The following is a 23,972-nucleotide window of genomic DNA, read 5'->3' as shown; positions in this document are numbered from 1 at the left end:
GAGGATGGAGAGACAGACAGAAGGAAGGGAATAGGACACACTACCAGCAATATATGCCAGCCACAGACTGACCATGGGGCTGCCACAACACTGGGGTCACACTGATACCCAGTAATTCTGGTAGAACTCACACAACATCTATTTCTACATGTAGTAATTCCATGGAGTGTGTCCATCACCTCACATGATTATGCACCAGCCACTTTAAGTGTTACAGAGGCACAAGGGGCGGGGGGGGGAGGAAGAGTCACATGGGCCCTGAAGAATAATCCTTATCCCATTCAGTCCTGTACAAGCACAAGTCAGGGTGATGTAGATTGAAAGATTTAAGCTGCACAGAAGGTTTGGTCCATTTGAAACTGATGAACAAATTCCACTACTGTTCAGTCAAATAACTGCTGTTAATGCAAGATACTTTTTTTTTCAGGTATAGAGCCGCTCAGTAAGCTTTACTAAGTAAGCAAAAAATAAATTCTGTATTGAAAAAGCCCTCTGAAAGGAATATTAAGTTCTTGATCTGGAGTCAGACAAATAAAAAATGGGAAGTATACAATACAGATCCTTACCAAAGAATCAGTCAGATCTTTTCGATAGACAAACATACGACTGGAGGACTCGAAAGATTTTGAGATAGCCAAATCATTTGGTTGTAGTTCATGTTTTTCTGTAAAAACAGAAAACAAAACACAAAAGCTTCAGAAAAGGAGTAAAAGCTGTATATGAGAAAAACATTACAAATATATTTGTAAAGCCACATCAGCTTCTTAGAATGGAACTAAGCATCAAATCCAGTCCCTATTGGGACCATCATCTCCACACTATTCAGGCACAATAAGGGCGAGATGTCTCTGATGCTGGACTAGAGCACAAAAACTTCCAGCATCTGCTTCCAACCTGGACTTCACATAGGATAGAATGGAAAGAAACCCTTGAATCATCTAGTCTAACCTCCTAGGCATTATAGAACATTTCACTTCAACCCAGCGCATCTACTGTAAATGTAGTGACTTTTGTTAGAGCAAAGTGTCTCGGCCTCCAGAGACTGAGCTGCTGCATGTCACTGACAGACAAGAGCAGGGGTGGAGATGTCATCAGTAGCTACAGCCATTCAACAGGTAAAGAAGTTTAAAGGATCCCAGCGCCACAAAATTCACCCCATGGAGCAGAGCTGAAGAGTCCTTTATAGTACGGTATTTACAGAAATCCCTGTAGACCTAGAGTAATTGATTTAGGAAACATCTGAGTAAAAGACCAGGACACACTAAACTGGTAGCAAAGAGAAAGGACGTTTTATGCCTCCACTCCAGAGTACTGGTTCAGCTCTGGGCAACCTTGGATGCTGCAGAGAAAGGTGTGGGGAAAAATAAAGTAAAACCCAGAACACAGCTAAAAAACTGCCCTGGGAAAACTGTCTCTTCTTGTGGGCTCCAAGTAATCTTCTGGAGACCTGACACATGAGATCTGATTACAGCGACTGTATTAATGTTGACCCAAAAGCACTCCAAGCATGTTGACAGCTACCTTGGACTTTTCCTTGCCCATGAGGAAGGAGTAGGACCAGGAGGAGTCTGAGCGCCAAACATCATTTCAGACTGTTTTCCCTCTTATCCATGCTCACGCTGACACCAGATACATTTATGTTGAACTACCAGTATGTTTTTTCAAGGTAATTTTGAATAAAAAGAGCTTGCTTGTTCATTTCAGAAGTACAATAAAAATGCTTTCTCCAATGCTTACACTGCTGCCCTCCAAGTGGAGGGCAGATGACAGTTCTGAGTCATGCAAATAGCAAAAAAACAAGGAAAAAAAAAAAAAGAGGGTGGCAGGCTGGTCTTTATTGCTTGCAGCACAGGAGTGACAATGCATAAAAACAAAGATACTGAAATTGTGGTATCTCCAATTAATTCAGGCAATGTGACTAAATAACATTTTAGGGGTTACAATGGTCATGTACAAATGACAGTCCTATTGTACCTGCATTTTAATTGTTGTTTATTATTGAACAGCCAAGTGGCAACCACTTCTATTCCGTGGCTTTCTTGGGAACCAATGTGGTCTAAAGATAATAGTGTGTTTCATTATTTATGAATTGTTGGTTTTCTTTAGCTAAGTAGGCAGTTAGCACCAGATTTATTGCTATCAGAGCAAAACTTGCCCTACTCTTGAACAGCAGCGAAAGATCTGAAAAACAACAGCAGCACAGTGATTTTGCAGTGCTGTAAAATGCACTGGAGGCGAGTTTGGGCACACACAAGGGTAAATAGAGTATGCCTGCAAATGATGTAGCCCAGCTGGCCAGGACACCTACGTGTAATGCTCCCTACATGTGGCCGCTCTGTGCCCAGGCTCTCAATAGCCAGAGGAGGACACCATCTCCCTGCCACCCACACCAGTGCCCTGCAAAAATTGGTTATTTAATTGAGCTTGGTGTGGGGGAAAAAAATGTGACCTTCCAATTCTGAATCAAATACACAAACAGAACAATCCAGCATTTGCGTACATTTAATTTAACTAGACTGAGAAAGAAGTAGCATGAGTGTGCACCTTTTGTCCCAGGGGATCAACACCAACTAATGTTATCTGAGGATATGACCAAGATATTCTACACTCTTAGCACCTTTTTGTAGAGCCAGCTTTGCATTTCTATGCACCTAGTTAAATTGCTTCCTTTATATTCCCTAAGAGCCAAAAGACTCCACAATGAGCAACACAATCTGACCAAAGAGCTTGAGACCTGCCAGACACTGAAGAAAATCTTGGGGGTTTGGCTGGTCCCTAGTATCAGCCCATGATCAGTCTGGTCTTCCTTAAAAAAAGACAATAAGCCTTTCTGTTCAATGAGAAACACTAAAATAATAGGCAAAAAATGTCAGTTGTAAGCAAGACTCCTTACAAAGTACTGCTTAGATTGCTCACAGTATTTCAACTGTGCAAATATATGTCTCTCTCTTTCTGCTGGAGAATATTCATTACCCATGCCATAAACAAGGAAACAGCCACGCATACAGTATTAGTTATTCCCTTTTATATTTTTAAAGCAAACCATGCCTCATCGCCTTCCAAATTAATTTAAACACAGAAGTAGGAGATTTATCTGTGGGGAAAGAATAAAATCTTGCAGTGCTGCTGGAGACAGAGTCCTTTACAATCCCTTCCCAGGGAGGAGATGCCGTATCCAATGGTACCCAAGAATGAGCTGTTGCCATGGAAACGACTCTCTGGGAAGCAGCTCCTCATTGTTCCCATGGTCATCCAGCTGTGGGCTTGCACAAGAACAGCTGTATCCTCGCACCAGAAAATGTCAGCCCTCCCTTACATGATGTACTAAAAGGTAAGTAATCAGATGAAAGGAAGTTATTTACCACCAGAGAACGTGACTGTCACCAGTGCCAACTCCTCCTCCGGGTACTGGATCTTTTCTGCTACAATCTTCAGTATCTCCTGAGCTGAAGTGGATACTTGAGCTTTCACACTGACATAGGAGTGCTCTGTTATATACACACGGCAGAAAACTGCACAAAGGAAGAAAGACACGCTCAGCGGTAGGCAGAGACACCTGAACAGAGCAGGAGAGAATCTTGCAGACCCGACCATGGCAATGCCTCGGCTGCCTCGCTGCTGCGGCTGGCTGCAGCTGCAGGAAGGGCAGCTGCTGCACCCTGACCCACAGGGACATGAAACTAAGCATAAATGTCACCATTTTCCCCCTTCTCACCTCCTCTCCCTGAGAAATGACAGGGGCAAGCAAATGGAAACAGAGACCCCCACAGCAATACCTACTTAAGACTTCCTACTGTGAGGATTTGTCACATACAACCACCTCTACTGCCTATCTTCTTTGCAAACTCAGCTGTTGCCATCTTTTCTCCTTTCCTTTTAGGTTCAGATAAATCACCGTCCTTTCACTATATTTCATATCCACTGCAGAAATTATTTTGGACCTCCACTTCCACCTGGAACAGGAGGCTTTGCAAAAACAGCGCTCCCGGTTTTCATCCACTCCAGCTATAGCTTATCTGTCTAGACATCTAAACTACTCGCATTGCCAGAGTATTTTAGCACCAGTAGAGGCTGCCCAAAGAGCAATGCAATTAGTTCTGACAACTCTTTCCCTAAATCACTTGCAGCACACATAAAAGGGACTGGTTTGGAGAAATTCCCTGGGCTCATCACTTCCACTGTAGCCCATGAGCGGGTTCGGCTCTGGGAGGGAGATCCCCAGCAGTAAGTTGTGGTCAGCTCAGCTAGTACTTTGTTTCTGGTACAAAAAGGGATGTATGCTCTTCTCAGTCTGCCAGAATTTTAGGTTTACATCTTTTGCCAAGTTTGCCGTAGCCAGTTCTTTGAAATACAGCTGCCATCCTTAAAAGGGAAGAAACAGAGCTGCAGACTTGCATAAATATTTCAAAAATTACAACATCTGCTAATAAGAATTGCCACAACTCTTGGCTTCATACTCACTTCAGTGCTTAATTAAACTTTCCCTTTCCTTCTAGTCTAGCACTTCTTATTGTAGATAGGCTGCTACCACAAGACAAAACTTTTATTCTCCAGAAATGCTGTATTTTTTTAATTAATTTTATTGACAGATGTATGTAGCAATAGCTCTTTGCTTGTCCTACAAATCTTCATGGCTTCAGGGCACTTTCATTAACTGAGACCATGCCAGAAGCAGTTAAGAACTCTGTCCTCAAGAATATCTTTTTTGTGTGTTGTAGGAAAGAAAAAATGAAGATGAGAAGGAAGGAGGAACTTAACATTTAGCCTTGGGGAAGAAAAGTGATTTGATTTTATAATTTTTTCTTAACCTGTCTCTGCTGACAGACAGTAAATCAGATGCTCATCCTATGGCAGAATCTCTCTTCAGAATGGATATAACTCATGAAAAGATAGAGACATCAAATTGCATGCTAAATTACTAGGTAGAAAAATAAATTTTAAAAAATCTGACAGGAATATTTGGACTCCATATGCAGAGTGCGACACAACTTGCTTAGAGTGAATTTGTTTGATATCTCCTCCTCTCTGTCATTTGGGAGGGGACAATGACAGCAATGCTAATTTATAACTGGGCTATTGACATATCCTTTGTTTAACATTGAACTAAACCAACCCACAGGTCAGGTCCTCAAGCACAACCATCATACTGACTCTCCCAAAGCCTGTTCCCCAGGCACCTTTCCATCGTTCTATCTGCAGTATCTATTGGCATGGACGATGCCACCTCTTCAGCAGCCCGTGCTGCTCCTCTGTGAGGTGCAGGAGGGAATGCCAGTGGGAGGAAGCGGCCATGGGCTGCAAGTTGCCCTCGTAATGCTTACATTAGGAAATAAAATGCCTCCAGCCAAGTGGCATAGTGTGGCTTGGACAGACCCATCCTCCACAAGCACCATCGGTCAGCAGCACTCCACCACACCAACTTAGACGTCCACCCTCATCATCCGTCTCTCCTCTCCCCAACTCCACTTTTGTTATTTCATTTCCTCAATCCCATCATCTTCTGTGGTTCATGCTCTCAAGGAGTGAGATAAAAGCAATTTAACGCAGTCAGGGCTCGCCTTGCTGGGTACTGCCCTTCCTGTCCCCACAGCCACAATGTCTGTCCCCTCTCTTGTGCCAGCACACTTCCCTCCCCACTTATCTATGAGCTGTGTCCAACTTTTTAAGAAGAAGAATGAGTGTGAGGGTTCTCATCCAGAAATAATATTTTTAGAAGCAGCCTTGATAACATAAACCTCAAATAAACTTATACTTGAAGCACGGAAAGAGGATATCTATCAGTGCGGAAAGACTTGGCATTGAAGGAGCTTAGTTTTTATTCTGTCACAAATGAGCACTAAAAATATACTGACTCCAAGTGAACTTCCGGAGTTTTGTTCCCAGTGAGAAACAAAGATATCATCAAAGGGCGAGACTTCCAGGTAGGAGGACCTTCTGCCTGTTCGCTGCTTGTGTGCATGGTGTTATCCTCCTCTCCGCCTCCTTCCTCGTGCAGGCATTACAGGAGGGTGACAGCCTCACTGTGTTACTGCATTAGCAGTGATGAAGGGAAATTGCATTTTGAAACGGTTGACATTAAAGTGAAGTGGCACCTTGCACTCCACGCAGAGACGTTTTCAAGGAGAGAAGGAACTAAGGCGGGTTCCCAGAGCTAGCAGATCCTGGCCCATTTCATGTGACAGGCTTATTCATTCACCTTTCACAACCAAGATCTAGGTCAAAAAACGGAGAGCATGAAATGGAGCAGGAATTACGCCTGGTGGATGGGCTGCCAGCACTCCTGGGAGGCACACAGCTCTGCTACAGGGCTGCTGGAGGAACTGGACAGTGCAAAAACCCCTTGAGATACCATGTCACTGTTGAACCCCTGCAAAGTAGGAGGTAGGAGGGTAACCTTACACAGTCATATCTTTCTTCTTTTGTAGCCCTAAGGTCCTGTTCAGAAGCTGTATGTCAGTTTAAAAAAATTTACGTTATGGGCAGCCCTCAAGAAACAATTTTGCAGTTTTGGAGTTTTTCCTCCACTCTTTCAATCATACTTACTTTCTTCTGTTTCATTCATGGTTCCTCTGTGCTGCAGCCAGTTCTCCTTTAGACTGAACTGATGGAAAAAAGTTTTATTCTGTGAGGGAGTGGGAGAAGGAAAAAAAAAAAAAAAAAAGACAACAGTGATTCTTTGCATCCCTGCCCTTTACAAAGCAGTAATTCACAGAACACAGCATTCAGCCCATACGTCTGGCCAAAAAGGTTTCTGTATAGGAAATCCACCCACCCTTTCTTGGGCCAGTAAACTGGGAGTTGCCTTACTAAATAATGGCCAAGGTGGGGATTTCGTAGGAAGCGGGACATGCCAAGGCTAAGCAGCCTGCACAATTCAAGGTTCTCTGTAGTCATGTTCAGAGCCCATTTCTTATAAACTTATTCTTATACACGTTTCCTATGTACCAATCAGCCTATTTAGCAATTTCACTACAATCTCATGTTGTGCCTTCCACGTTTCCACAGTAACATTTTAAGCTTATTACACACTTCAGCTTCAGCCCAGTAAATTTGACGAGCACAGCAGTTCACCTCTGTGCAGTTTGTATGCCAGCTTTCTCCGGCTGCGTCTTCTCCCTCCAGTTAAATAGACAGATTCATGTTCCTCTGAACATGATTCACTTCCTTTCTCTGTCCCTGTCACAACAAATCCCCCCTTTGCTCTGTCTACTTGACATCCATGTCAATGCCGGTGCTCAGCCTGGTTTGCCCACGTTGCTACATCTCTCCAGCCCGGTGGGGACACGCTCCCAGGCATTTCTCCTGAATTCTGACATCTCAGAGCATCTTGTTAAGATGCTAATACTGTCACAGCCACTGCAGGTTAGCTCACACAGCTGATATATCCAGGCTGCACTGGCAGGAAAATAAAAATTCCTTAAGCAACATTGCAGATCTAACCTCACTGATGTATCCTGTCATGTTTTTGGCCACCAGTCACTTTCAGCTGAGAAGCCAAGAAAAGAGAGGGAAGTGGGCAGAGGGGAGGAAAGTGAGATTGTAAGTTATTTAGCAACCAGCAACAAATAGGTTTACATTACCTTTCGGTGAGGTGAATACTCATCTACAGTGCTGAAACAAAAAGGAAAATCCAAATCATTCCTTCCAGCCACAGCTTAGGAAAAGGAAGGTTTAGATTTTACAAAGTTTACAACATCAGAAAGTTTTTAACATTAAATGGTCACCACAGAATGGCTGCAGAGCTACTTCAGGGAAAGCTAAGGGTGTCTGGCTCAGCCAGAAAACTTTTCTGTAACTTGCACAATCAATGTAGTGAAAAGCAATGCTCCCAGCCTGTGAGCTGCCAGAGAACACGGACACAGCTTAGGCCCTGGGGGTAAGCAGTCAGGGTCACCCTTGGGGACACAGCTCTTTCCACTTCCCCAACAGCCAAACCACGGAAACAAACTCCATTTGTTGGAAAAACGTGCCAAGGAAATATCTTTTACAAATACCATAATTATAAACATGCCAAGGAAATATCTTTTACAAATACCATAATTATTAGTAAAATAATAACCCTGCGATGACTATTGCAAGAGATTTGATTCTCTGTACTGCAGATTACAGAGAGAGAATGAGTATGAAGGTACCATCTGAAGTCACAGACTGCAGCTTCTGAGAAAAATTTTGCCAGCTTTTCCACAAAGTATCGCTCTACTTGTAAGTCATCCCAACCAAAATTGATGGGAGTGACTGCTGAACCACACACACCACCCAACAAAATCTGAGAAGATTGAATAATCTAGCTTTAGTTTAAAGAAGACATGATTTGTAAAAATGAATATAGTACTTGTATCACTCACCACTTTACAGCAAGATGACAACGAAAATAAATTACACTCTAAATTAAAGGAGACTTGATCACAAATATAATCAATACTTACTGACGACGATGCATCCCAAGTATCTTCTGAAATTCTTTCAGGTCCTTCTCAAGAATGGGATATTCGTACACATCATCTAACACATTCCTGTATATCGTCTACAAAATAAAACAGTATCAGCAAACACCTGATAACTCAAACATAAATCTAAGGCATCACATCAGTGGTCTAAATCTATTCAGGCACTAGTGTACCAAAACAAATTTCATCATATTTTTACAAGACCCATAAGGAGAGAATGTTCCTGTTTAAATTTCCAGACTGGTCAATATTCAGCTCGCCTTTGGAGAAACACTCGTTGTATCATCACCAAGTGAGAGGGCAAAATGTTGACACACTTTTGTCTACTAACGGGAAGATTTAAAACAACACTTCCGGCTGTTACATGAAATCTGCGTTAGGTCAGAAGAACACATTCTGAAGCATGAGAACACACCACACCATCATCACTTATCCAAAATGATAACAAACAGGTTCATTTGATTAAGACTTTTTTAAAAAGGAGAATGTTCTCCTTCACTTTTCCTAACGTTTGCATGCATTTTAAATTGAGTTGATGTCTCTCACAAACAAATAACAACATACTCCTAGTTGTAAACCAATAAATAAATAAATAAGCCCTACTTCTTATTTTGGGGGGAGGCATTGTCTGAATATTATCAATCACGAACCTCAGTTAAATGTAAAAGACACTACCTCAGATAAGAGGTAAAACAAACTGAATTGGCTTTCACGATTGAAATTGCTGGAAATATTTTCTCTATACTTTCTCAAAATCTGCACATAGAACCTTCTCTTTCCCTTCCAAGAAAATTAGGATCATATGTGTGAGCTGAGTCATCAGGTTTGCTTTAGCCCAATTAACACACTTACATTTCTAAATTTCAGCATGAATGATTCTGGCCTACAATCCTATATATTGTTTTTGCACGTATAACTTCAACCATCATTAACATTACTGCTGTTTAATATTGCACAGAAGCCTCAAGTAGGGAAACTGTGTGACAATACACAGTCACACACCTCCATGGCCAGAAAGACAAGCCCTGCATCAAGATAGGTGCAACGCAGTGAAATCTAACTGATGGCTGGGATAATGCCCCTTTCCAGTACATGCATCTAGTACCAAACAGCAAAAATCCTAAGGTGTCTGCTTCTATATGCAGTGTGTCCTACTGCAAAAAACAAAACAAACCCCCCAAAAAGGCAGCTTAAGACTTTCTCCAAATTTAGTTCAATTTTTCGTCCCTTTGTCTTAGGCAAATGACTGAAGAGAACTAAAAGGCCCTTAAGATCTCCAGTTGCAGAGAAAGAGTCTCATCAGGAAAGGTGGAAGATCCTGCAAAGTCTCCTAAAATAGTTTCATCTTTCAACTGGGGCGGGGCGGGGGTGGGGGGGAAGCGGAATCAACAACCAGATGGATCTTGGGTCAGTGATGACATGGCTATTTGCAAATTTACAAGGGAATTACAAAAGCTTTTGGAACTCATTCAGAAAGATCATAAGATCCTTGCTAATAAGTAAGGACATAATTTTATTTATTAATAATACATAAAGCTGTGCTACTCTCCATGTGCACCTGACAAACACCGTGGAATAGCATTTCACTCCTCAGTCAAAGTAGCATCTCTTACAAGGACCTCAAACCTCTCTCTTTGTCCATGATCCTCTGGATAACAACCGTAGACCCTGTTCTGGCAGAAACGACCAGTGTATCCAAAACCTCCACATCTTTGTACTTTTATTTTTTACCTTCCTAACTTTTCCCATTTTCTAGAGACCATGGAGTTCTATGAGTTTCATATCTTAAAGTAATGTTTTTGATATTGAATGTACTGACATTACAGGTTTTCTGTTCAAACTGACTATCTCTAAGGCATTCAGGGAAGACACATGTAAATCATGTTATATTATAGATTTCATGGAGAAAATTTAAGTATGAAAAATTATGCTTTATATATTTTGCTGTTAGGGCTTTTTAGACACAGTATGTTAATTAAACAATGTTGAAATGCATCAGAAAGTGTTTCAATACCTTTAAAAATTGTTTTAAATGCTCATCTTCATGTAACCAGTCTTTGTAGAGAGAAGTCCACTGAGACACCAAATGCAAGACTTTCCGTTTCCTACAGGACACATCAGAGTCATCTTCTTTCCCTTGGTGGTTCTTAGCACAATAGGTACAGTAGATTAAGGACAAATAATAAGGTCTCACTGAAACTTAAAAATTAAGTGATGGAAAAGACTTTGCAATCATCTTATCTGCTAATGAAAGATTTTTTCACTACATTGCTCAGTTTTAAATGTTTTATCCCATCTGGAGCTTTACGAGTTTCATCAACTTTTTGGAATGAAATTCTCAGTAATAGAAATGTCAGTTCATCCTCTGTGCCAACAGGATTTTTTTCCTTTATAGATTAGAGAGGCGAGTCTATAAAAGTAAAATCAATTCAAAAGGAATTATACAATGTCGAGACATATCTTTTCTGCAGAACTGGGAATGAACCTTTGTCCTGCACACTGATGCCAATGTGAATGTCTGTAGGAAGGAGGACAATGCATCATTAACAACAACAAAAAAATGAGGCAGAGGAAGTCAGTTTCTTTTTCCCTGCACAAATTACACTATCTGCAGAAATAACACTATTAAAATAAAAAATGGTGAAAGAATCTATTCCCACCATTGTTCTCTTTTCACAAAGCAGAAACACCAAATGACAGAAGATACCCGCTTTGTACATTGTTCCTTCACTATTCTTTCTTTTATTAGGTAAAAAGATGATGTTTTCACCACAAAAGGTAGAGGAAAAAAAGAAAAGAAGAAAAAAAAAGAAAAGCAAGTTCATTTTATAGCTACAAGTTTATTCAAACAATGGTCCTTAGCTTATGGAAGTAATTGGAAATAAAAGGAAAAAATTCTTTTATAATATTTATTCTTCATTTTTTCTCTTCACATATTCTGAAATGTATTACACAGATATAGGTATTCTAAGAATTAACATATAGGTCTGGATTGGTTTGAATCCCACTTTAAATGTTATTTTGTAACAGTTATAAAGGTTTATTTGTCTTTAAACAAAAACAGCAGCCATAAGATTGCATTGTTGTTATGAGTTAGGCATCTGTTTTAATACATCTTTCAAGCATTCTTGTGAAGTAAGTATGCACATACACAAATATGTATGTTTTAGACACAAGTTTATTCAGAGGCAGCTTTAGCTTTGTACATTCAACTTCAGAGCAGGAATTTTCTGTTTATTGGTTCCTCAGCTATGCAAATTCTAAACGTTTTAATAGGTGAATGTGTATATATATTTCTCTATCTCTATTTACAGGCGTGTGCCAATTAGGGGCACTCATATCCAAATTTGGATTTAATGTTTCCAGTTTGAGTCTTTTCCTCCACAATCCATTTGAGTTAAGAAAACAATATAACCTGAACTTTGGGAAGCTACAGATTTGAATCGAATTCCAAGTATCATAAAACCTTATGAAAATTGGACTGAAGAAGAAGAGACCCTGAAAGATCAGCTAAGCTAGTCCATCTAAGTCCACCCTAACTAGTCCACCCTAAGACAGGCTCAAGTATACCCAATGTTACCCTTGGAACGTATTTTCTAGTTTCTTCTTTTTAATATTCTCCGATATCAAAGATTTTACTGTCTCACACATTTTCCACTCCAGTGTTTCTTTTCTTAATGTAAAAAAAAAAAAAAAAATTTCCTAGTATCTAACATGAAACTGTCTTACAGCAACTTAATCTCACTGCCTTTTGTCCCATCTGGCATCAATATGGGAAAAGATTCTTCCCTTCCTCTTTAGGTACCTGAAAGATTGTCTCATTTATAGTTTCCCTTTTTTTCAGTAAAACAAGCCCAATTCTTTCAATCCTTCTTTGTAGGCCTTTTTTTCTAGAATACTGGTAATTCCCACTGCTCTCTTCTGAAGTTTCTCCTATTTGTTCATGCATTTCTTGGGATGTGATGCCAAAATCTCAGGTGCAGTCCACCTTCTAAGCATGCCATAGTAAATATTAGACAATTGTTCTCTTTTCTCACCATTTTTACAAGCAACATCAAAATAATCACCCGGGGTTGCATTTCAATAATATCATTATGCAAAGAGCAAAACTAATTATCCCAGGAGTGCAACTTGCTACATTTGATATAAGGCTTGACAATAGATAAACCTAGGTGTAAGTGTGTGACCTCTGTTAATACAACACTTAATAAAAGGATATTGCCTCAGAAGTGCCTGGCACAAGTCATCAGTCGTCATGAAGACTGTGTACGTGAGAAGGAAGTCATCCAGGAGAGTTTCTGCAGAGGAAGACAAAAAAAGCCCAAGGTACAATACATTAGTGAGAGGAGGAAGAGAGTAACTACTCCTGTTAGTGTGCATGGCAGGAATAGGACCCCCTCCCCCCCCCCAGAATTCCAAAGAATACAGAATACATCTAACTTTAAGTTTCAAACAGTTAATAATATGTTGCCACTGCAGACATCTGACCCTTTATTTAACAAGCACATCCTCAGCTCTCAAAGAACCAACAAGCACAAATATGCACAAAATAAGCCACAGTTTGGGGATAAGTAAGAAAGAGACCTTATCACAAACACCACCTCCCTGGTTGGCTCTGCTGCATGCAAAGCAACCTTTCCACCAGCTAAGTTGTTCTGAAAATTCAGAAGAAAAGCTTTTGGTAATAGGAGAGAGAAAACTGCGATTGCCATGTACTGTGATTAATATCTATGCACGCTAGTTGAGAACAATTAAATAAATATATTCAAATCTTTAGTTGGTTAGTCTTGTCGGCATCACTGTAAGTGCTGAGAAGTTTTCTCTAAGGTTTACTTAATTACATTATGGAAGGCTTTTTCTCCACCCCACCTGGTTTCTATCAGTGTTACAAAAATGGGCTGCAGATACTTGCTAACAGACCATTTCTACCCACTGCAGTTGTAGCACCTCAGGTTGTCAGGATGAATGGCACTGCTAGTTTGGATCTTAGTGTAACTTTCTCATTCCTCATTCCCAGGCCACACTAGTTTTAGGATTTTTCCAAACCTTTACCGCACACAGCAGTGTGCTGAAAGGACTGGGTTTGCTCTAGGATGAAAGGGCTCAGGTGTAATCTTATGGTGGTCTTCAATAACCCAATGGCAGAGCAGAGATAAGACTGAGACAGACTTTTCCTGGAGGTGTGCAGCAAAATTATATGGGGCAACCATCAGAGATTGCAACAAAGGAAAATCTGTCGAGGTACAAGGGATTTTTTTTTTTTTCCTCTTGTGAGGATGGTTAACCACTGGGACAGGTTGCCTAGACAGACTGCAGAATCTCCCACATCAGGTATATTCAGGGCTTGCCTGGGCAAAGCTCTGAGCATCCTTGTCTTACTGGACCTGCTTCGAGCAGGGGTTGGACCAGATGCCTTCACAGATCCCTTCCAACTGAAATTATTCTACAATTCTTAAACAAATTTGCTTCCAACTTTAGTAAACTACTCATATATGATGTGTGATCTAGGAATGAATTTGTATTTGGTTCACAACAACAAAATCTTTAGTTTTCTGCAAACAGACAAGAGAACTATATTGGTCTTTTTAACCCCCAAGACAACCAGTTGTGGTTTTTTTGTTTTGTTTTTTCTTCCCCAAATGTAAAGATTTTCCTCAAGTTTTGAGGAGTTCCTGTTCACGGTATTTCTTTGAATTCCAGCAGATATACTGTGTTCCCTTTAACAAGAAAACAGGTTTGCACCACTTGATTTACCAGATAAGAACAGGAATGGACAGAGGCTGAACAGTAACAGAAGCAATTCTGGTTATATTGCAGAGCAAAAAATGCTTTACCAGTATAACTAGTTGTTACTCGTTAGTACCAATTATTCAGTTGTGATTTAAGTAAGTGGTGGATTTACAACTGCAAAGACTAAGGGCCAAACCAAACCCCACGTGAGAAAGATAAGGCTGAGCCCCGATTTCCGTATCCTGGTTTTCTCACTATTTGTTTGCGATCTGTTCCAGTCCAAGCTAGTGCTTGTGTACAAGTGTGCAAACTGAGAGCATCCCAGCAGCTTTTCATGCCAAGGCTGCAATTTCACAATAATTTGGACCAATTTCAGTTACAGCTGCCTTGGACCACCTTGTCAGTAAGTTATTGATCCCATAGCTGCAGTGCAGGATGGCAATAAGAATTCATCCATCTATCATTCAAAGCCCAATATCATGTGGATAACACATGGATGGATAGCTAATGACATTCCACCCTGTGAGCATGGGATTCAAAATACCTCCATTGTCTTAAAAAAAAAAAAAAAATCTAGCTAGATCAATGCATTTAACACAGCTGGTCTAGAAATAGTCCTGATCTAAAGACGCATAGCTATAACCCCTTGCATTCAGAAACAAAACAATTAAATTCTTCATATTTCACCAACATTGTTAAAAACGGTGGAAAGTATTATCTTTCCATAAAAAGAATATTTTGTCTCAGTAAATGAAAAGACATTGTGAACAGCTTGTTCTCTATCTGAAAGGTCATCTATTCATTCTGTTGCACATCTTTTGGATGATACAATGCAGCTATTAAAGTTGGAGGTTTCACAAACATTTAGTTGGAAACAGCTGATCTTGGAGTCAACCACCACATTTTAGTTCTTCACTAAACTATGTGACTGTGCAGTGATCCTCAAGAAGTCAGAGACATTTACAACAGATTATTTCCCCACCTTTCTACTCTGTGCAGGTGATATCTGAGTTTCAGCAATACATAGCCATGTGTTCAGAAAAGAAATAAAGTACTAACTGAAGCAAAACTGCAGTGCTTATCAATGAATTTCTGCAATTGTTCAAAATAGCATGACTTTATCATACTAACTGGTGTTAAAATACCAACTTAAAAGTTTATTTTTATTACCTGATCATCTGTTTTCCAGATGTCTATCTTCAATTATTTCAGCATCCCAAAGTGTTGGGGTGGGAAGAAAGGCTGGTTTTGCTAAAATTTGAGGGGTTTTGCTTTTTTGCTTTATTTTTTGCAAGAGCTATGCTACAGGTATTAGTAATACAATTCTCTTAAAAAAAAAAAATTAGTGAAAGGAAGATTAAAATTGTATGTTTGTTCAGATAGCTTACAACTTTTTTAAGCCCTCTGTTCATCTCCCTCTGCATGTTCAATCATACATCCATCTATTCACAGTCTCTTGCTTCTAACCACCTTATCAAAACAAGGTATATCACTCAGCCAACTTAAAGTAGCACATATGTATACAAAGTGATTTCTTTTTCTTCTAAAAGCAGAGGAAATGCTAAGAAGAAGAAAAGTTCATAAATTATGATTCCCGTAGCTTGTATATAAGCTAGATCTCTTCAAACGGCCTCTGAGCTTGTTTAGAAATTTAAACCCTAAAGGAATGTTTTGAACAAAAAAAGTCTGGATTCTACATGTGGTCCATTAATAGCATCACTCATCCATTAAATTACTTTAACAAGTAAGCAATGAAAGTGCTTTTGCTAGATTAAATATCTATTACCAGACGTCACCTAAAGACTTCACAATAATATTCATATTTTAAAATGCCTGCACTAGCTTGTAGGTATTTCCCTGAAGTCCTACTGTTCACTGTAACTATCTTCTGTATTTTCTTCCTAAATGCACTCTGATTTAAAATCATTCCACAATGGTTTTTCATGCCATAGCAAGGACACAAAACCTGAGGGTGTACTGATTCTTCAAAAAGAATTTGTTCAAAATAAACAATTGCACATTTCTCAGATACTTTTGGACATTAATACATGTCCACAAGTAATGATTTGCTGGTCTTAGCCTGTAAGCAGAAAGAAAGGCTAACCATGAGAGAATTTATTCACAGCAAATTATTCATTCTGTTACTAATGGCCACTAAGAGCAGTAAATTTGCATGAGGAAGGGCTCTAAGTGTACAAGTTGGGCTGATAATTATGAACAGAAGTCTTTCTGGTTTTTTTCTGTTGAGTCACAGTTGATTTAAGAGTTAAAAAAAAAAAAAAGGCAATACCAGTCACATCATTAATTATTTACAGTGCACCATACCCCCACTCAGAATGGCAGTGAAATGCATACCTCTGCTTTTAAATTTTACTCTGTGTCCCAGTTTCTGCATAAATTTGTGACCATCTTCTCCATTATTCCCACAGAAAAAGTTTTTCTAGTATTTGGAGCAAATGGGGAGAATAAAATGCACAGTAATAGTTGGAAAAGAAAAGCTCCCATTGGAAGGGAAGTCTTTGTGCAAAAGCCTGTGATGCTATGCTATTTTTTTAAATTTCTCTTCTTCATGAATTTTTTATTTAATCATTTTCTTCTAGCCATCAATCTAATTTTTCTTTGTTCCTTACAATTTTCCTTTATTTGGCTAAGCAATTATTACAAAGTATGCAGTTAGCTTGCAGCTATGGAATATTTCATTTCAAAGACAATTTCAAGCATTTTAAAGCTTCATTAAGACATGCAACAGAACCAGCACGAGTTCAATGGGGTCCTGTTCTTGCAGCTCTTTGGGGGTAGCCTTAGGCAGTAATCTCACCACACCAAATGTGTGTGAGCACCATAGGCATAAAAATAATAAAAAAAGCAGGCCCTGTGCTTGTTTGTTATTAAATAATCAATTCACCCCAGCTTCTGCTGAGACAGTTTCTCATAGGCTGTGCATGTCCCCTCCTTTCCCCAGGTGAAATAAGGCAGCGTGGACACCAGCTTTGCTGGGAGCAGTTAGTACTGCTCTTCCCACCTTTCTGTGATGTACAAGTCCTTCTACAAGATACATTCAGGTGGCTGAGGAATGGAAAAAGCAGCATATAGACACGGGATGTTCTCACACATGTGAATTACCCAGGGAATATTTGCTTTCAGCTGGTCATTAAAGGACCCAGCAATATGTCTACATGAGAAGTTGCAACTGTATTGCATGTAATAAGGTGATGACAGCCAACAGCAACAATGGTGTATTTGGTGGGGAAGAGGGATCTAGAGTCCCAGAGACAGTAAATGGTCATATATTTGGATAAACAACACATCATGTATTCCCATGTACTTAAAGCCAGAGGATTCCCTGCTGCTTTCCATGTACCCACCTACCTCTCTAACCAGATCATATCCTTCCTCTCCAAGAGGGCAACTCTACAAATATTAACTCAATACGATGGCACAATCGTAAATGCCAGGAGGGTAGAATGGGTTTCTCACATGGGTTTACACACCAAATTTGATTTTTCAATGGTTGCTTTTCCTCCTCCACCCTCTTCTCCAGACAGGTTATCAATTACTAAGCCTTAGGCCAAAAATGAATAAAGATCTGTAGCGAAAAATCATGACGCAGGTTTAACAAATCAGGACAGGCAGTACAGTTCATGGTGTCGCCATGTCTAATACCTGTAAGCTCTTCTCAAACTTGAGCATTTTCTTGAACTACCACAGTGGTACAAGGCGTCAGTGGAGCAGTCTCACATTAATAACTTGTTACATAAACATGAAAAGAGACTTAATCTAAAAGGAAATGTCTTTGTCAGATGGAGTAAAAGTTAAATTCTTTTTATTAAATTAAATATATTTGAGGACAGTTTTTTTAAAAGCAAATATTTCAGTTTAGCTATCACGTAGAATGAGTAAAGAAGGAAAAGTAGGGAAATATTCCAGTGTTACAGATAGATACACCTCTCTAACTACACACCTAGCAATTTGTATGTCCACATATTATTTACTAGTATGCATGTGCACCAACCAGTGTCTTTAGACCATCACGGCTAAAACAATACTGTATACACATTTACATTACAAACATGTTCAATAGCTCAAACTGTATTCAGAATATACCTATTACTCTATTGCTAATATTAGACACCTTGTCCAGCTAAGCCAGATATAATTATTCCTAATGCCAGCCCTGAGTCATTAATCCCTTTATACCACAAGAAGAGGTAACTTGAAGACAAATTCCAGTTTGTCCTGGTATTCTGATCACCCTGTTACATCCTGAATAGTTTTTGTTTTGCTGCTTCTCAATGGCTACCAACAACAACAAAAAAAAAGGGTGAAAAATAAGCCAAACAAGTCCTCCCACTTTCAGTGACAAACTGTGACTGCTGAGATGACAAGAGCCATTCTCTTTTTCATATTAGGCTTTACAGAGCAACTTTTCAGACCCTATTCTTCCCACTCTATAGCATTTCTGTTTCCATGTTCCTTCCTTTCCATTACATGCTTATTTAAATATTAAGAAAAAATAAAGCTATGCAAAACAAGGCGACCAACAGGATTTTAAATATGCAGTGCATCAATCTTTTTTCTTATAATTACATGGTTTACAAAAGGTAACTTCCTCTATACAGATGAGTATAAACACATAGACTCTGCGTGTATAGATTCTATATTCCTTTATCTGCAGACCATCTATGTCATGTCCTGTTAGTTGGGGAGAGGGTACTGAGAGTGAAATCTGTTAAACTGCAAAGAAAAACAAGTAATCTGTTGTTTTTTAAACTTATCACCATTCTGAACCCAAATCTCTTCCACTTTCCACTGTACAAATCCATTGTGAATGGCTGTGTAAGAATTACAGAAAGATTTAAGGGTTTTTCAGGCTTGTATTCCACACTAAATCGGATTATAAGAAAATATAGATAAAGTACTGGAATGCAAGTCTTTTTCCACTTTATGCAAAGTAGCTATTCAGCTTTCTCCAAGGATTTGCTGGAGGAGGCCAAACCTGTATGGAGATTGAAAAAAAAAAAAAAAAAAAAAAAAGAAAAAAAAGATTGCCTGAATGAACAAGCCACTGGAATTCACAGTTAACTCATAGGTTGTGGTTTTCACTATGAGTATGAGAGAATTAAATGGAGTAAAAGGATGAAAACTCATGTACTGAATTAAAAATATTACTCTCTAAACTCTCTGCTTTCCAAGCCGAGGAAATGGCTAAATGCCCTTACTGCCTAATTTATCTTTCAGAAACATACCAAACAGAAAGACATCATAAGATCTTCATCCTGAAGCATGTTAGAACCTGAGTAAAATGTACTGGTGGGCAGCACGTAGGAACTCCAGCAGCATGAAATGTGAATGGGGGCTACACACACATTTTTCAAACTTCAGTGCAAACTCTGAGTTTGTGCAGTAATGACACCTCTCTGGTGTTGGGGGGGGGGGGGGGGGGGGGGCATTTTTTGAGAAAGACAAAGACCCGAGAGAGAAATAAATGTATTTTAGACAACGTACGACAAATTCTAAAACTCCTTAGCTATGCTATTTCCCATTTGTGATTATGGCAAAGATGATGGGATGACCATATGGTCAGCTCCTGACATCCCCTTATGCTAATACACTTATCAGTATTAGCCAGCATTCCAAATTTAAAAATCACCAACGACTTCAAAATTTGCTCTCATTTACATTCACTGCATCATCCCTACCTTGCAGAACCAGCCACTTCCCTCTAACATTTAGTGAGGCTCATCCTCCAGAGTATATTTGGGGGGAAAAAAACCAAACAACAAAACCAACTGAATCCTTTGGGGTTTTTATCTTCCTGTGTATGACTGAAAAACTGGGCTCAATAATGCTAATGCACCTTGTGACTTCAAAGCATATACTGGAAATATTTTTTTTAAAGAAAATATTCACCGATGGGGTTAGCAACACCATAGCTGCTCAGAAATAAAACTTGCCTTTCCCACAATCATCAAGAAAAGCAGCCCTATGAGATAGGGTTACAGCTGGGCAAACAGACAGATGAGCTCTGTGTGCTGGAGTAAAATGGATGCTGATTACTTCCTATTCTATAGGGAATAGACATTTTTTGCTATTTTAAATATTCACTCGCTGAGTTCAAATTACACTAAATGAGGGCTACAGCAAAGCATTTTCAAGTTTTTCAGCCTCTCGGTGCTGAAAGCTCTTAAGCTTGATAAATTCTTGTCACCCCTTTTACTCCTTTCTGTAAAATGTGAAAAATTATAATCACACCTCAAGGCAGACACTGCTACATGTAAATTTTTTGCATGTTTTGGTTCACATAATACTATGCAATGCCCTGAAACCTTTCAGCAATACAAACGCATGTCCAGAGAGTTGTAGTTGTAATCAGAAAATTGCTTGTTCTGCAGAAACTGAAAAACGATTTGAGGGCAACTCTTTTCAAAGATAGGAGTTTCTCAATAATCTGTAATTCCACAGCAATTCACTAAAAATGTCAGGATGTCTCCAAGTACAAACAGTAAATGCAAATCACTTTCATTACTATCTGATCTAGCAAGATATTGCTCATGTCTGAGAGGGTGGTGAGTGGTCCCAGATCTCCCTTGCATTCAGCAGATGGCAATGGCACTCAGGACCTTGCAGGATTAGCCCTTAATTCAAAATCAAATCCTCTAATAATGCTATGCCACCATAGACACAGCATGAAGCAAAAAATGAAAATTATGTTGAGAAAGAAAGGTCAATGGAAAAAAGAACATCAATATATAATTTGCTGCTAATGTATTAAAACAATTATAGTAGTTATGTCATCTAACCACTGAAGCACCGAGAAATCAATGCACAAAGGAATAAAGAGCAAGCCATTTATTTCTGGCACTAGGTTAGAAAAAGAAAATACATAAGGGCAAGATATTTAACCTGTACAACCAGATTTTTTATTAGAGCACAGAAGTCAGAACTAGGAATAATTTCTAAGGTCATCTCCCAGAAATTTCTGGCAGTATTTTAACATCTGCAGAATGAATCAAACACATTCTGTCTGGTAAGGTCAAAGATCCTCCTAAAGTTGCATTCCAGTTGCTGATATCACATGTATTGGAGCAGTTTCATATTTTGTTTGAGGGACGAAAAGCCCTGAAACCACAGGCAGAGAGCAAATGTCAAACTTGTCTAGCTTTAATGAGGCACTAATTTTTCCACATAGAAATCTGAAGCTCTTTTTTTTTCCCCCAGGTAGGAGGGAGCCCTGGTGATTAATGTGCAGCTATAATGGTCGGGGTTATTTGAAATGATTAGACAAATCCACTAAGCCTTATACATTTCGAAGTATTAGAAATATTGCCTATAGCAGTCACCCTAAGACACTGCTACTTTTTGTTAAAAAAAGCCTTGACTACTGCAACTAAAACACTCAAGCTTTCCCTGCAGTGAAACTTCACTTGACAGTAAGCTGAGGTATTTTAACGCACATGCGAAGTCCTCACACAAGCCTCGCTGGGGAAGGCAGCCAATCCTTGTTGCCATCAGGCATCTCCCAAAGTACTTTAGGAGAAAAACCCATCCTCTCTTTCCATCAATTGTTTAAAATAAGCCAGCCAGGCCAGGATTGCCTGGAGCAGCACGATGGAGGATAAAAGATTTAATGGTTCTCTTTCATCTTTCTGCCCGGGGTCCAGCTGCCTTATGGGGCAGAAGAGATGGGCAGCGGCAGTAACAGCGCAGCAACAGCGCAGCCAGCGTGCTGCTGGTCTGCCCTCGCGGGTTTCCCCTTCAGCACGCACCCTGCCTGGCACCCCAGTCAGGCGTCTCTCTGTGGAAGCTGTATGAGCAAGTGCACGGCAAGTTTCTACTTTTCTGCTTCTGTCTTGCACCTGGACTTCTTTGCATCCCCGCCATCACCCTCTTCTCCAGGCACCCAAAGAGATGCAATGCCCTCCGGCTCCGACCCCTCAATGACACCACTTCCAGCTGCCACCGAGAGCTGTCACTGCCTCAGCAAGGCCGGTATGACCTTTTGTTGCCTGGTGGCAGCACAGCTGTGGCACACAGCCAGCCTCCGGCGACAGACAGCGGCGCACAAAAAGGGGCTGCATCACCTGCCCCCCCCCAACACTTGTGTGGCACTGAAGGAGAACCAAGTTTCAAGTTCAGCGTGTCTTTCTCATCGCTGAATTGGAAAATCTACTCCAAGGAAACTGTAATCTTCAAATCTAATATTATATATAAATATAAAAATATCATGGCATCTTCAAAAAAAACATTGAGAGCTCTTCATTTCTCAGTCTTCAACTTGCGATACTTTAAAAGAGCCTACTTTTCAGTGACATTTCTGAGAACATGAACCCAAATTTTCTGTGTACAACCCAAAAATAACATATATATATAAAATATAAAAAATATAAATATAAATATATATATAAAAATATAAAAAATATAAATATAAATATATATATATATAAAATCTTGATTGGAATTATTTTCAAGTAAGTTAAGACTATTAGCCCAAAAAGTTTTAACTTCAGTACCTAATGACAGGCTCCAAAATCCACTGTATTTGGACAATATATAGTCCAGCAGATTACGATGACTACAGTACAGTGACCAGAATACTTTCCATACTGGTACATAATATGGATAAAGGACAGGTCAAACTACAATGGCAATGCCACATCTAAAGCTCTGCAGGTCAGGTGCAACGCCTAGACTTCAGTGTGTAGTGTTACCACCATCATCTGCTGCTAACTGCTTTCCATACCAACCAGAGGGATAGGTCCCTTAGGGGAACAGAAATGTACAGATCCGCACTGTGTATTTTTAGAAGTGTTTAGCAAGAAGCTTTGATCTATTATTTTCCTCCTACAAAGCAGCAAGGAGAAATGTCTTTGTGCTTCGGCCTGGGGAAGGAGATATAAGAAGAATCTTGTTTGCCCCTGGGAACCAAATTACCATAAATATGCTAAGCAGTGCAAGCTCCCCAACATGTGGCACTGGAGCATGTGCAGTAAACATCACAGTGTCTCTTCAGGGAAGCCTAGCACCACAAAGCCCCCACTGGCAAAACGCTCCTGGCTTCTGTAGATTTGGCAGAACTGCCTACAAAGGGAATGATGGCATTTTCATCCGAGCAAGTACTGTTGGATTTGGTCCAAATTTCTGCATAAGATGGCAATAACATGCACTAGACTAATGTACAGACCATGCGCTTCTTCCAGCACATGAAAGAGCAATGCATTGGGTCAAGTAGTGGGACATTTTTGGTGTAATGGGTTGCACAGATTAGGTTAGGGTCTTGCACATGCAGCTCTGGCCCGCTGTCATGCAACCTCAAAAGCAGCAACTCACTTGCCAACACCTGACAAATGGAGGCAAAAGGCCCAGCAAAGGTGCTGCATGGCTGTGATGTGTTACAGGCTCTGCTGGGCAGGGGGCAAGGAGGAGGAGGGAACACGTCTTGCAAACCCCATAGGAGACCCAGACAGGCATTAGCATGCTGCAATGTCACTGCAGCACTGAAGGATGCCACTTCCAGCATTTTGCCCCGGGGTGTACAATACTTCAGGCTGATGGACACCTCAGACAGATACCTCTGAAATAACTTATGCGATATCTAAATACCTACAACGCACAGCAGAGACCTCCTTATACTGGGAGGGGGATAGCAGGAGGGACACGACACCGAAAAGAACCCCAAAACCAAACAGGGCCATACTTGCATCTTGCATTTCCACACCTGCCTTCCTCCCTGCTCCCTGGAGAAGGGAAGCATGGCTTCACAGCATAAAACCAGAACAACAAGTGTCAGAGCACTTG

General features: G+C 40.0%; 1 protein-coding gene across 2 annotated transcripts in view; it reads right to left on the bottom strand.

The window, feature by feature from the left end:
* Positions 1-23,972, bottom strand: part of RAPGEF5 (Rap guanine nucleotide exchange factor 5) — a 165,586-nt gene that overhangs the window by 25,262 nt on the left and 116,352 nt on the right. Inside the window, exons 12-18 of one of the 2 annotated variants that reach the window (XM_052800280.1) lie at positions 12,667-12,745; positions 10,462-10,606; positions 8,427-8,524; positions 7,581-7,611; positions 6,544-6,622; positions 3,363-3,512; positions 567-664 (exon numbers count right to left, since the gene is read on the bottom strand). In XM_052800280.1, coding sequence (XP_052656240.1) covers positions 567-664; positions 3,363-3,512; positions 6,544-6,622; positions 7,581-7,611; positions 8,427-8,524; positions 10,462-10,606; positions 12,667-12,745 — 680 coding nt within the window. The remainder of the gene's footprint in view (positions 1-566; positions 665-3,362; positions 3,513-6,543; positions 6,623-7,580; positions 7,612-8,426; positions 8,525-10,461; positions 10,607-12,666; positions 12,746-23,972) is intronic. The other variant, XM_052800291.1, reaches the window with a different exon arrangement.

Source organism: Harpia harpyja, chromosome 1, assembly GCF_026419915.1.
Source record: "Harpia harpyja isolate bHarHar1 chromosome 1, bHarHar1 primary haplotype, whole genome shotgun sequence".
Lineage (NCBI taxonomy): Eukaryota > Metazoa > Chordata > Aves > Accipitriformes > Accipitridae > Harpia > Harpia harpyja.
This window is presented reverse-complemented; position numbering and strand designations above follow the sequence as displayed.